This window comes from Alosa alosa, chromosome 9 (assembly GCF_017589495.1).
Source record: "Alosa alosa isolate M-15738 ecotype Scorff River chromosome 9, AALO_Geno_1.1, whole genome shotgun sequence".
Lineage (NCBI taxonomy): Eukaryota > Metazoa > Chordata > Actinopteri > Clupeiformes > Clupeidae > Alosa > Alosa alosa.
This window is the reverse complement of record NC_063197.1, coordinates 22,095,705-22,110,729: the sequence shown is the minus strand read 5'-3', so window position 1 is coordinate 22,110,729 and position 15,025 is coordinate 22,095,705. Positions and strand designations below refer to the sequence as shown.

At 42.7% G+C, this 15,025-nt stretch overlaps 1 protein-coding gene across 2 annotated transcripts; it reads left to right on the top strand.

Moving 5' to 3' along the window:
* The first annotated feature begins 1 nt into the window (after nucleotide 1).
* Nucleotides 2-14,486, top strand: uap1 (UDP-N-acetylglucosamine pyrophosphorylase 1). 2 transcript variants are annotated; one of them, XM_048251703.1, is made up of 11 exons: nucleotides 2-426; nucleotides 1,162-1,464; nucleotides 2,741-2,945; nucleotides 4,421-4,596; nucleotides 5,800-5,972; nucleotides 8,623-8,816; nucleotides 9,669-9,809; nucleotides 10,744-10,932; nucleotides 12,643-12,684; nucleotides 13,492-13,558; nucleotides 13,652-14,486. In XM_048251703.1, exons 2-11 carry the CDS (start codon nucleotides 1,194-1,196, stop codon nucleotides 13,742-13,744), a joined length of 1,551 nt encoding a protein of 516 aa, XP_048107660.1. In that variant the 5' UTR covers nucleotides 2-426; nucleotides 1,162-1,193; the 3' UTR covers nucleotides 13,745-14,486. The 2 variants fall into 2 exon arrangements, with proteins under 2 accessions (XP_048107660.1, XP_048107662.1); XM_048251705.1 differs by lacking the exon at nucleotides 12,643-12,684.
* The last annotated feature ends 539 nt before the right edge of the window (nucleotides 14,487-15,025 follow it).

The window sequence follows — 15,025 nt, the reverse complement described above, 5'->3', positions numbered from 1 at the left end:
GGTAGACGGGCTCTGGACGCATGCAGTGAGACAGTTGTGTCATGTCAAACGCTGTCATTTATGAGAGCATTTTAGAAGGTTGTGTGTGCCTGTCAGGCTGAAGGAGCGCGAAGGGGGGGACTATGTATGTGCTGCAAATTAGTTGATTTTACTAAACGATTATCAGGTCGGTTAGCTGGTTATCCTGTGTTTGCATTGTGTTATCATTTTAACGTAAGTCGTAGTCAGTCTGTATCTGTAATGTTTTGATTAGGCCTATAGTTATATGTTGGGGTGTAGTTTTCTTGAAGGGTGTTCCCGGTTTAAATTACTTTAGTGCCACGTCAAAGTGACGGAGGTAAGAGGTGGACCTAGGGGCGGTGCACTTATCACTACGAATGTGTCCGGCCAGAGTGGCAGAGCAACAGAGGCATCAAGACTTGTAAGGTAAGAATATGTCAGAATCATATTAACATACAACTCCAGACAAAGTACTCGTTTGAAAGAGCATGTCGTTGCTTGTTAACGGGCTAGCTAGATGACCGTCCGGTTTCTTGTTAATGCAAAACATGCTGTGTTGAACTGCTTGCGTCTTTGCTAAGCTCATAACTTCACACTCACGTTTACTGGAAACATGCTGTAGGCTACTGTATTTGTGGTGGAAATGCTGCTGTCTAGTAGACAGTCAACATGTAATGTGTTTCTAGTGGAAATATTTGGCTGCATGGACAGGCTGTCATTCATAAATGTACAGTGGTTTAGCTTGTAGTTAGACTAGCAAACCCTGTTGTATCCGTGCCAGCCAGCACCATACTCATTTCCAGTCATTCATAACGGAGACAAAGTCTGATGGTGATCAGAGAGGTTCCCAATTAACAGCAATAACAGAAACATTTTTAAATCCGAAAGCTACAGACGTGCTTATGCATTCTAGATCTAACACACGTCATTGCAGACATAGTAGTGAAGTTGTGAGTAATTGTCTTGTAATGTAGGATTGCTGGTCAGTCCAGTGATCATGTCCTAGGGAAAGAGCTGATGTTGTTTTAGATATAATATGGACAACGACAACCCCGAATTAGCTGTAATGACAGGGTAGAATGTAATGGTTTAGCCTAAGCCAGCAGTAAACCAGGTGTTCATGGGGTAACCTACTTTCACCTGTTTCTTTTCTCCCTCCAGCATTTGAGAGTGTTTGTCTGAACATAATAAGAATGGACAGATTGAGAGAACGACTGACTGAGGCTGGGCAGTCCCACCTCTTGCAGTTCTGGAATGAGCTCAGTCCTGAGGACCAGGCTGAGATGAGCCAGGATCTGGAGGGCATGAACTTCAAGGAGATCAATGGCTTCTTTAAGAGTGCCATGGAGACGTCCTGCCAAACAAAACAAGAGAAAGTTGACAGTCGAATGGAGCCAGTGCCCAGGGAAGTCCTTGGGAGCGTGACTCGTGATCGAGAGTCTGTCAAAGATTGGGAGAAAGAGGGTAAGTGTCAAATCAAGAAATCAAATTGTATTGCTTCTTTACTGGCAATGAGGAAAGCAAGTGTTCAGGAAGTAGTTATGGCCCTCTTTTTCTACCCACTCATAAGGACATAAACTTTCTCTAAATGTTATGCAACACACTTGCAAGGTAGTGTTACTCCAATATCCTCCATCCTCATACTTTGCAAAGTTGCCAGTGTGACACAGATAACACAGCTTAGTTGTCGCTGGCTTCCATAAACACAGAATGAAAACCAGCATTATTTCAGGATCAGATCCTGCCTTGAGCAAGTAATACAGTATGAGGGCTTTGCTATGTTAAAACCAGTAAGTGGGGGTCCTCTTATTGGCTTGAAGCCCTGGAGGTCCAGTCAGAAGGCCAAAGCAGAGGAGAAGAATTTTTTTGGGGGTGTAGAACCATCTGGTTTTAACTAGCCCCTTGATGCCAAACTGTTCTATTACACCCTTGGTTATGAGGTCATACAGCATTGTGTCATGCCTGTTTCAGTTTTCATATACAGACAGTGAAAGGCAACGCCTAGCTACAGTTTTGCTGTTGTAATGTTCAGTAGTGGTTTTAATTGTGGAAGTGTGGAAGCTTTGTTTTTTTGTTTAATATGTTGACAGTATGTGAAGTAGCACTGGACATTTTTGGCCGGGTTCCGAGTAAACAGAGTTCTAGACTAAAAGGTCTTTTTTTCAGTGTAGCTTCACACATGGCCCATGTCTCATTGATGTTCACACCAATTTAAGAAATAAAATACATTTAAAAAGTATCCTGTTTTTGGCCTCCAAGAGGGCAGCTCTGTCAAAGTAGAGATAATTGGGATAATGAACCCTCTGCTTTCATTTATTGTTAAGTGGCTAAAGGCGCTGACCTGTGAAGTTGGGGCCCGAGCACTGGATGTGCAGGCTGTACCTATTCACTGGTCTTGGTCTTACATTTCCTAGAGGTTTGGTGTAGATTAACTCATAGGTGTCGTGATTCTATTATGAGGGGGGTCATGCACGGCTCTCTGCTGACAATTTGTTTATCTCCATTTGTTTTCTATGTGTGATTCTGTTTTTTCTCTCTCTCTTTCTGATTTTATAACCTTATTTCCTTTTGACTCTCTTTTAATGTATTTCTGTTTGTTCCTGCTCTGGCTCTCTCTTTCTCTCCATCTATATATCTATCCCCTCCCCTTTCTCTCTCTCTGTCTCCTCTCTCTGTCTCTGTCTCTCTCTCTCTCTCTCTCTCTCTCTCTCTCTCTCTCTCTCTCTCTCTCTCTCTCCAGGACTCCGCTGCATTGCCCAGAACAAAGTTGCTGTTCTTCTACTGGCTGGTGGGCAGGGGACCCGGCTGGGCGTCTCATACCCCAAAGGCATGTACGATGTCAGCCTGCCCTCACACAAAACCCTCTTTCAGATCCAGGCCGAGCGCATCCTGAAGCTCCAGCAGCTTGCTGAGCAGCAGCACAACACTAAGTGCTGCATCCCCTGGTAAGCTGCCGCTACACTGACTGTCTGGCCCAGTGAGTCCTCTTACCCAGTCTATAAAGTGGTGTCCAAGCAAGGTTGTATAAGCTTAGATAACCCTTGCCAGACACTGTTGCACTTAATAGCTGTGCCTGTATAAACTAATTGTGTAATTGCTGAATGATATTTTTTATGATGGCTCATCTTGTTCTATTGGGCCATTAGGTTGTCTCTGTTGAAGCCTAATCCCATCCAGGAAGTTTTGTTTTTATTTTCTCAGAGTTCAAAGTATTCTTCCATAACATTACAAAGGAATTGCATGTCATTAAATCAACTTGACTAATGCCTTTATCTCAGAGAGAGCATCAAGGCCACATGCCTCTGTTGCCTACACTCATTCCTTTGCATGACAACAGCTCACAAGGAAATTTCGTGCCATAGTTTCTCGGAAATTAATTATTTGCATACTTGCGTAATCAACATGCATTTTCTCCTTGAGAGAGCTGCACAGGGCACACTGGCATAAATACTAAACCATGTTTTCTGTGCCAGGTTGGTGATTAACCTCATTTAGTTTACTCATTTCAGTCAATTTTCTCTTGGTCAATTGCTGGTCCTATTGCTGGAGGATGTTCAAGGTTTTCATTACCATGTCATTAGCTGCTCTTTGCAGAAGCAGAACATGAATAACAAACCCTTTTTTACTTATGTACCTTGGGCCAAACCATTCTTTGTTTGTGGGATGTTGACCAAGAGGCTTGAATGAAATGTACACAAAAGATAGAATATGTAACTGTATGTAGCTAGTATATAAGCGATCTTGAATTTCCCCATGGGGATCAATAAAGTATCTATCTATCTATCTATCTATCTATCTATCTATCTATCTATCTATCTATCTATCTATCTATCTATCTATCTATCTATCTATCTATCTATCTATCTATCTATCTATCTATCTATCTATCTATCTATCATCTATCTATCTATCTATCTATCTATCTATCTATCTATCTATCTATCTATCTATCTGTCTATCTATCTATCTATCTATCTGTCTATCTATCTATCTATCTATCTGTCTATCTATCTATCTATCTATCTATCTATCTATCTATCTATCTATCTATCTATCTATCTGTCTATCTATCTATCTATCTATCTATCTATCTATCTATCTATCTATCTATCTATCTATCTATCTATCTATCTATCTATCTATCTATCTATCTATCTATCTATCTATCTATCTATCTATCTATCTATCTGTCTATCTGTCTATCTGTCTGTCTGTCTGTCTGTCTGTCTGTCTGTCTGTCTGTCTGTCTGTAGGTCAGGAACATTTGACAACATGCCTTTAAATGTTGTCTTTTTAATTAATGTCGGACCTGTATAGGATCTATTCAGTTTGAACAACAAGATGTTGTAGACAGGCTTTAACAGTTATAACTTGTAAGACTATTATGGTCATACAATGCTAATCAATAATTACACTTTAGGTACATTATGACCAGTGGGAGAACAATGGAGTCAACCAAAGAGTACTTCTCAAAACACAACTACTTTGGCCTAAGCCAAGATGATGTTGTATTCTTCCAGCAAGGCATGCTTCCCGCTATGGATTACAGCGGGAAAATTATCCTGGAGAGTAAGGGGAAACTCTCCATGGCTCCAGGTAAACACGGCATCCTTTACTACCCCAAAAGGCCGTAGGTTGCACTGATTATAGACACGTTTCCCGTTAACTAACAAAACTAGATATTTACATGGAGAGCATTGTTCCATGCTGTTTTATGGTGCTTTCTGCCCCATAGTTGCACACACATGTTTTTTGTGATAATGCATAGAAATCCATATAGAACAGCTAAGGGCCGTTGTTTGGCAAGATGCGCCTCTTAGCTGTTCTATAATCAGTGTAACCTATGGCATGTATGATGCGCATCGTGCCTAACAACGCTCCTTACGGGTGTTGTACGGCACGACGGCATGTACGCTTGCAAGTGGCTTATCTGTTTACACTACGGGTGTCCCGCAGGCGGGACATTTGCAGTGCCCCCCACCTCTCCCCAACATTCTAAATCAATTGTATGCACCATATTGCTATGTAGTATTATAGTATAATATTATACACCATTTAAAAGGCACAGCAACAAGAAATGTAACAATTTATTTATATATAATAATTCTTCCACCAAGAAATATATATTTCCTCTATCAGAATGGTTGCCAACTTTTGTATCAAGTTCAAAACTTCGTAACGAAATTCGGTCAACGTGTGGGGTTGAGTTGGATTATACAACTGCATATTGTTGCTGTTATATTACAAGAGCCATTCTCCCCAGAGCAACTCTAGGTTAAGTGCCTTGCTCAAGGGCACAATGGTGGAAGCTGGGACTTGAACACACAACTTTTCAGGCTACTGCATGCTAGCCCAGCTCCTTAGCCACTACGCTACCACCATCCCACAAGCTACCACTGCCCCACATCCAAGCCTTAGAGCGTGTTTGGAACGCACCCAATTAGCGTGTCTCTTTCCAAGTCTTTGGGGTAGAAGGCACTAAAAGGGACAGTTTGCATCAAAGAATACATTATTGGCTTCTTAGACTGTCTCAGTTAATGGAATATAAATGAATTGGTGGTTGTTTTTTTATACATTGCCTTGGCAATGATAACATGACAAGGGCAGGGAGCCCTGCATTTTTAATAGCTTTATGGTAGGTCTGTCATTTTTTTACTACCTTAATCTTCTTCACGTCTGCACTCAATCAGACATAGAGGAAGCCTGCTCCTTGGGTGTGTCCTTGTAATCAGGGTACTGTATCCCTTGTATTTCAGGTCTATAGTTTCCCTGGAATAAAATATTTCTCTCTGTTTCTAGATGGCAACGGAGGTCTGTACAGGGCCCTGGGCACACAGAAGATCATAGTGGACATGGAGAGGAGAGGTATCAGCTGTATCCACGTATACTGCGTAGACAACATCTTGGTGAAGGTGGCTGACCCAGCCTTTGTTGGCTTTTGTGCACTAAAGGGAGCTGACTGTGGAGCAAAGGTTAGTGTGGGTTAACTTTTTACTGCGGGCTTCTGGGTTTTAACACACTTTTTGACTTTTAGAACTAGAGTTTAAGAGAAGGTATGGATAGGGTATACTATACCATTATTATGTCATACTTCATGTCAGTTTTTGACACCATCCATTCAGATGTGTAAACTTAATTGTTAACCATCCAGAGTAAATTATACGGTCTTCTTATTTAACCATAAAGCAGTACAAAGTTCATTATTGATTACCTTCTGATGTGGTTTTTATATAAAGGCTAATTCTAGGTTAAGAGTGTTTTTAGGGAGCTGATTAACAGAACAGAGTGAACCTCAACACCATTGTTAAACCTGCACTTACTATAGCTCACCACTTGGTGGTGCTATGGCTTTTGAAAGGGTAACTAATGGGTAGTCCAGGCAGAGTTAGGAAGAGAAGAAGGTGAACATTATGTTCTTTACAGCATGTTCCACCATCTTTTCTAATAATAACACTGCATCTTAGGTTTTTGGGCATGAAAGTGGACACATTTGAGTGTACAGTAGTTGTATTGCCCATTTAATTGTAAAAACATGCCAGGGTTTTCTAACCAATGTCATTTATCAGCAAGCAGCACAGTACAGTATGAAGTGCAATGTGGGAAACGTTTGCTTCCATTTGAACACAATGAGTTTTCTTTATGGAGCAAAATTCTGAAAAGGGTGACCATAATAGACTTCACCAGGAGAAAGGGTTCAAGGTTCAAAGGGTGACCATATAGGTTTTACTGGGAGTGGTTCAACATGAACCTGTAATGCTGTCAGACTGCAGAGTACACAAGTGCTTTTCTCAGATTTGTGAATAATTCCATACTAACAAAGTTGTAGTATGTTTATTTTTTTAGGGTTGCAACATACTGCAGAGAGTAAAAACATACAGTATTTTCCATGTCACCATGCACTTATTAGTGTTCAAGGCCTTAATATCCCTTTGGCATCAAATCAGCAGGGTTACTTTGTCCTTACAGTTTTGAGAAAGTGGGGAGAGAGAGAACTTTGAAGTATAGAAGTGCATGCCAAACAAACTGATAAAACGGTCCTCTATTCGATCAGCTTTCTTTAAATTTCTTAGAATGCACACAGTTTCATATCAGGGCCTTGCGAACCGATATGTCCTACAAGTATGGCCTACAAGTATAGCCTTAGTAAGCCTCTAGTCATGCAGCCCAGTACACACAACTGTTATGTCCGCTAGAAGACCTTCTCCGGGCTCCATGGAGACAGCGGAACTGCTCGCCCCCGTCTCTGGGACGCGTGTGATTCAGTCCAGTGGCTGCGATGAGGCTTGGGGTATAAGCTTCAATTAGATGTCATTAGTCTACATTTTCTTCACATCTGTGGACATTCCTTCACGCGCCGTCCGTCCCAGTTGGTAATTACTCGCCTTTCCCCCGAACCCCGGTCCGCAGAGCAGGTTTGCAACTGCGCGCTCAAGAGCTCCAAAACGAGGCAAAGATGTTCAGCAGCACTACTTTGGCCTATGAAACACATATTTTAGTGTTCTGGTTCCACCTGATTGGTGCCAAGTATTTTTTGGTCATTTTTGCCCATCAACTTTATAGCAAATGTAAAATAAGACCAGGAAAACTTCTCCCCTGATTTAAAGCTGTCAAAGTCATTTATTTTCTTGGCAATAGGCTTTGCCCTGTCAGATGTTAAGGAAATGCCACAGAATTGCCTGCCAAGAATATAGGTATGTTATATTTAGGTTATATATGTATATGTATGAGTGTTATGATTAGTTTATATATAGATATGCTATATAGAACTCCCTTTTTCTTAAAGTACAGTGCTGAGGGAAAGACCTGGCAGGGGGAATAAATTATTTTAAAAAGTGTTTGGGCACTTTCCCAAGAATCTTGTGATGTGGCCTTGAAAGCATTCGTCATTCCCGTATGGCGCCCAACCAATGACTAATCCACAAATACCCAGGAAATAACGGCAGCCCTGCTCCCGTATGCACCAAGTCAGTCCAGCGTTCAAGACACTCAGGCTTTGGTCTGTGCAATCAAGAGAAATACCTTTCCAAAATCATGTCTGGACACTTCATAGTCAGACTCTGCCATTGAGTTTGGCGCAAAATGGTAGGGAAACAATTCCTTCGTGACTCTGGGGAATCTGTGGTAGAGAGGGGCTAACAGGATGAAAGACCAGACCCACCCTCCCCATTGTAAAGTAAAGTATACAGCTAATGTGGCTTCCAGCGCGAAGCCTCCTCCCCTACACAAACCCACCATCAACAGTGAACTTTGTAATTTGTAACTCACAGATGGATGCTGGGCCCTTTTCCCCCTCTCTGTCCGTGTAATGCCTGTTCCTGTTTTAAATTAACATGGGAGATGGAGCGTGGGGCACCGTGTTTTCCTTTTACATGGCATGACCATTACTGATTGGTGCAAATAAGCTGTATCCCACATCTTAACCAATTGTGGAATTTTGAGAACGAAAATGTTGCAGTGCTCATGAAATGGAATGACATCCAGATTTTGCCAAAACCATCTCTGACATTGACATCAAGGCCCCGGCTGGAGTTGTGGCCTGTTTATAAATAACCCGATTTAGACGGACTTCTATTTATTTTTACGAGACCCCAATGGCCTCTCGTCTTGTGACATCACTCGCAGGTTGTGGAGAAGACCAATCCGACAGAGGCCGTGGGCGTGGTCTGCAAAGTGGACGGCCGCTACCAGGTGGTGGAATACAGCGAGATCACCCTGGCAACAGCGGAACGGCGGAGCGCCGACGGGCGGCTGATGTTCAACGCCGGCAACGTGGCCAATCACTTCTTCAGCCTGACGTTCCTGAGAGACATCGTCAAGTGAGTCAGTCCCCCCCTCCGAGAGACAGAGACTGACTCATGCACGACATCAATCAGGGCCGTCTCACCCTTACTCACTCACTCACCCGCTCATAAACTGAAGGGTCAAATAAATGAGCAGTAATTCAAAGTGATTCAAAGTGAATGCTGTCATAACTGCTGTCTAATATTAATATTTCAAAATGCAAACTGGAAAATGTAATGCATCGTAAGAGCCCAAAAATGTCTCTAAAAGAGAGAGCCAGGAAAGCACAATTGCAAACTTGTAATGGACAGAAATGGCCCCTGTACTGAATAGTGCCATGTAAAAAAGATCAGTCAGTCAGGACTGAAACAAGGCTTTTTTCTTATGACAGCTCCATGTGGGCTATTCTTAGTATGATTTTATCGCCCACCCCCCAAAGATGGCCTTCTGGGTACAGTACATTGAATCCAGATTGAATCCTGGAACAGGTATTTGGTAATAGGTTGCTAGGCACTGTACCTCCAAACAGTGGAGATTTCCATATCTAAGGAGCCATGCTATGTTGGGAATTGTCAGAAAGGTAGAAATGACTTACCCAGAATATAAGGTGAAGTAAAAAAAAAAAAAAAAGAATATCTGTAATTTGTGTATGTCTGGACATTGGTATTTTAAATGCGTGATGGCTTTGCCAGTCTCTCCTTTGCCTCTCTCTCTCTCTCTCTCTCTCTCACTCTCCTTTCTCATTCTAAGTTTTATGAGAGCAACATGAAAAAGTATATGTTCCATTTTTATATCCTGTCTTTTCCTGTATCTGTCTGTCTGTCTGTCTGCCTCCTCCTGTCTGTCTGGTTCCTTCTTCTCCCTTTTCTTCTGTCCATCTTCCCCAGTATCCATGAGCCTCAGCTTCAGCACCACGTGGCCCAGAAGAAAATCCCCTATGTGGATACACAAGGGCAGCTAATCAAACCCGACAAACCCAACGGGATTAAAATGGAAAAATTTGTCTTTGACATCTTCCAGTTTGCCAAGTGAGTGAAGCAATGATTTTTTTTCCAGCCCTGTTTTTAACATATGTGCTGCTTACACACACACACACACACACACACACACACACCACAGAACACACAAAACTGTCAAAACAGCAGGTCCACAATGCTAGTCCCACCTCTCTATACACCCTTGCACTGTCATATACAAACATACTGAAGCACATGTACTCACTGTCCATGGAGACCGCTCATGTCCACACACACGCACACACACACTTCCTTTCTGACGGGCCCAACCAGCTCTCTTCTCCTGTCGTATGGTGAGGCAGAGCCCAAAAGAGTTCAGCGTAACAGCCATTGCGGCTCACTGCCCTTCAGTGCCCTGGCTCTACTTAAAGGGCTCATAGAAATTCCGTTACCACTGGGAGCCATTACGTCAGGCTGGAGTCATGCCGCTATTGGGAAGCCTTCATAGAACTCAAAGGCATCTTGCAGACAGATTCCTCCTCCAGTTGCTCCACACTGACGTCAAGAATTCAATTATTTTTTTGTAGCCATTTCATTCAAAGCGCAATCAGATATTGATCAATCAGTATTGAAACTCAACGGCATTTCAAGTTCAAAGAGCAGACCAACATCAGCCACTCAGATGTTCCGTTAACTGTAGAGTTCGACTGATCGAGCATGCTGGAGGTCTCGCATGCTCACAATGAAGCACAAAAGCACTGACCACAGAACGCATGGTGTCTCTAGACTTGTTTAGTAAACATGCGAGCAGACAGATTTGTCTGAAATGTAGGGCCTTTCATTTAAGGCCGTAACTGTAGGCTTTGCACATTTGGTTCAGGAACATTTTGTCTGGGCCTGCTGTGAGTTACTGCCGAGAGTGACCGGCCACATGCTAGCAGTGGTATTTTGTAGGAAGTGGACTGTTCGAATACTTCTTCACTGACCGTCTGGTATGCCTTCACAGGACGTTTGTGGTGTACGAGGTCTTGCGAGAGGACGAGTTCTCGCCCCTGAAGAACGCCGACAGTCAGGACGGGAAGGACAACCCCACCACGGCGCGCCACGCCCTCATGTCGCTCCATCACCGATGGGTGCTCAACGCCGGCGGGCATTTCATCGACGAGAATGGCACGCGAGTCCCCGCAATCCCCAGGTACACACACACACACACACACACACACACACATGCATACATACATATATACATACACACACACACACACATACATACACACACACACACACACACACATACATGCATACATACATATATATATATATATACATACACACACACACACACACACACATACATACATACATACATACACACACACATATACATACACACACACATATACATACACACACACATATACATACACACACAGACATACACATACAGACATACTCATACAGACAAAGACGTAAGAGTGAACGTGAATGCATACTAAATTCCCATGAAGGGAAACACTCATACAGCACATATTTTATGTCTTGTGCGCTTATCAAGTCAGGGGATGAGTCGGACACAAAATATCACCGGGAGATTTCAAGCACAAATGGCCTCCTCCTGAAGAGGGGGAGAGCGGGTGTGACCCAACGTATGGCAAGTTAACTTGGATAAAAGTGTCCCCAAAATACACATGGGTAACATATGAGTGTAATGAGTCTTAACAGTTCTCGCCACTCCCACTTTGCTCTTAACCAAATCCTTTGCAGGATGTTACTCTAGCCTCCCCACCGCTACAATGATATTATAATAGGGTAGAACAATAGATATAGTAATAATCAACCTGTTGCTGGCAATGGAAGCATGTACCTATTTGCTAGCTTGATGTTTTTCTTTACTGTTAAACGTGAACTACGGTAGCCTGGTAGCTACCTAGCTAGCTATCCATCTAGGTAGACTCTGAAATAGCCCTAATCCGCAAATGGGATTCATCATATGCTTCATAAGCTTCAGGAGACACAAATGATGGCTTGAAGACTCACCTCCTCTAGTGCCTCATACCCTTTGTTGCCTTCATGATCCCTTTTAAAAGTTTCTTGTAGCTAGCTGCCTGCTACCAAATGCCAACAATGACAAGCCAGCATCAGTGTGTGTATTCTCCCAAGTATTTAATGCATTATTGGAATGAAGTTTAACATATGAAGCTTTTTATTCTTATTTTATTCTTAAAATAAAACACTATTTTACAGTGCTAAAGCCTACTTCTATTTTAGGGGGGAAATCCGGGGCTACTAAAACCATACTGCAGCGGCCATCTAAAATATTTAGTAAGGGTCTGGAACTTGCACGACAGTTCATCATAGCTGTTACTACGTGGTTACCAGGGCCATGGGGAGTGAGATTGCACAGCCCAGGCTGCTGGAGGGCGCAGCAAAGAACTTTATCAGCTTTATCAAGAACGATATCGTGCCTGTTTTTAAGCTCACAGTAATCAGCCCGACCTCAAAACATTTCTACTGAATACTCCCAACTCTCCCAATTACCACTCCGCTATTGAATCAAAGTATTGGACAGGATGAAGTATTCAAACATGCTCACGCACACTGTATGCAGATATTGCACCTTTTTATTTAGGCCAACCTCCCAAGTATAAATTTTCTTGAACTTGCCATGTATTAAATGAATCAACTGTGGTGTTGTGAATCAAGGTACTCTGTTTGGGCACTCAGTCACCCAAGTTGGGTTGCCCAGAATTAAGAGCATCCCAATGCTGTTTATGTTTTGTTTTGTTTTTATTTTGATGTCACTTCCACAACCAGTGTCATGTAAAACACCAAAGAGGTTTGTTAGGCCACATTCTGTACACCATCTTTTTTTGTACTCATGTTATCTCCTGTGTAATATTTCTAGACACGGACCTGCAGGGAGTGTTTCACCCGGTGTCACCCAGAAGTAACTATTCCCAGTGTTTATTTTTTTATATAGTGCATGGTGGTGGGGCTTCCGCTTTTCCCCCCCTCACAGACCCTGCAGCTAACCTAGCCATCACAGAACAAGGCCCAGAGGCCATGGGAAAGGTCCCTTGACCTGGCCAGGGTGGTGGTGGGAGGTATCCATGGCCCGAATGCCAGCTGGTTCCTGCTAGGACTGGTCCCCTGTCGCTAACTAACAGACAGACTGCTCTGCATGTGGGGTTATTAGGCATGCCAAACAATCAGGGAGATGATACTCATTTACGCAAATTCATGGTTATGGTGCGCCTCTGAATCAAATGTCCGTTTTCGCCATTTCTGTGTTCCTCTCTCCTCTTCTCTTAAACCTGTGATTAACTTCAAAGGGAAGAATGTATTATTTTAAAACCTTGCAATAAAATAATCATTCTTTGAAAAATAGAGGATAGTTTTAAACGTACTGTAAAAATGATTTCTGTAATTATGTAGCTGTTATTTAGCACAAGTGTAGATAGCTTTACTGCAGGCCTTGTTTAAGACAAAAGTTTCTTATAGATTATGAAATAAGTTGTAAAATAGTCCTGGGTTTGTATAGTTGGATAGACGTTCACAGAATAAGATAGTTGATTTGCATTGTTACGTTAGTAACACTGGCCATTGTCACATAAACAAACCCTTCAGTATGGCCAGGATCTTAGTTAAAGGACTGCTACAAGCACCTGCTACATGTTAATGTGACCTCTTCTCTAGCCGTGTTTGCATCTACAGAGTGGTTAACTCAGTTTGTCTGTGTAATCCATATCCACAGCTTGAAGGATGGCACAGACCTACCAATCAAATGTGAGATCTCACCACTTGTCTCCTATGGGGGAGAGGTATGAAGCCAGCCTCTGCAGTTTCTTATGCGTTCAAACTGTTGCCAAGTTAAGCATTAGCATCAGAGGCCTTAACTAATTCTGTCGTTACAGGGATTGGAAGGATTGGTGAAGGGCCGTGAGTTCCGTCCCACACTGGTCATTGACAAACACGGACTCCATGAACTGGTGAAGAACGGACTGTGAGGAACAAGATGGCGGCAGTCGAAGAACCAAATGGAAATTCCTTCATCTGTTTGCCTCTCGAACTGGGGAAACTGAAGTTATTGTGCAATAAAATGAAGGAAGGAAGCGTCTTGCAGCCAACTGCACGAAAACCGTTTTAAAAGATTGAGCTATATTTATTTTGCGAAGACTTATTTTTTTATTTGCACCTTGTCACCGGGTCTGGCCAATAATAATTGCATTTATCCCTTAAATTGTACATACAGTAGATTTCCAGCACAGAACAATAAATAAGATCAAATGTTATTATGATTATTGTTGTACAAAAGGTACGTAGGGAGGGTTTATGAAATATCCCACGTGTGACATTTGTCAAACTGTTTGTCTCCTGCCAAAGTGGCTCAATGTCTGTCTGCTCTACTGTACTCTGATGAAAACTTTTCTTTTTCGACGAGAGTGTCTGTGAGTGTCTCCCATTCGAGGTCAGACTGACAGGACTTTGATTAAACGCACAGTTGAGTTCCCCCTGGCGAGAGTGTGTGTGTGTGTGTTTTGATGGGTGTGTTTTTTGCATTAGAGATCCAGGCTCGTTGAATCAGAATTTCCAGCGCATGGTTTATGAGGGAGGTTTCAGATGGGCCGGAGCCTGCTAGACCGCCGCAGCCATTCAGGAAATGTGCTCTGTGGCTCCTCGCGGCCAACTCCCCCATCTCTCTCTCTCTCTCTCTCTCTCTCTCTCTCTCTCTCTCTCTCTCTCTCTCTCTCTCTCTCTCTCTCTCTCTCTCTCTCTCTCTCTCCCCATCTCTGTTTGTCCTCTCCTGCTGCTCACGTTCCTTCCTCTCCTCTTCGGCTTTCTCGTCTCTGCCGTTGTCTCACTTTCACTGTTGCCCATGATGCACCTCTGCAGTTCTGTCTGCTCTCACCCCCCCCACTCCCCTCTCATTTTCCCCTCGTTTCTCTGGAATTCTACAGACCTAATGGGAAGAACCTTTTTTTCTCTTTCTGTTTACATTGTCACCACAGTTGGCATACCAAAATATTCAGATGGTATACTTGAAGGATTTTGTCTGTCTTCACTCTAAATAAACCGATACAAAAGTAACTTATTGTCATTTGTATGTGTCTCACCCGCCGTGCAAAGACAATGTCCTAAAACAATTAAAACATGTCAATACCTGGGTAATACAAGAACATGGATTAGTGAAAAGCCTGGATAAATTAACCAATTAACCCAGAGTAAATGATAAACCTGCTAATAATTAGCTTTGTTTTGCAGAGAGAATGAAGCTATGGGACTGTGCC

Coding starts and splice junctions, on each gene's coding strand:
- uap1 (XM_048251703.1), top strand. CDS start 1,194: ATGGACAGATTGAGAGAACGACTGACTGAGGCTGGGCAGTCCCACCTC. Junction 4,597..5,799: donor GAAACTCTCCATGGCTCCAG/GTAAACACGGCA, acceptor CTCTGTTTCTAG/ATGGCAACGGAGGTCTGTAC. Junction 8,817..9,668: donor TTCCTGAGAGACATCGTCAA/GTGAGTCAGTCC, acceptor CATCTTCCCCAG/TATCCATGAGCCTCAGCTTC.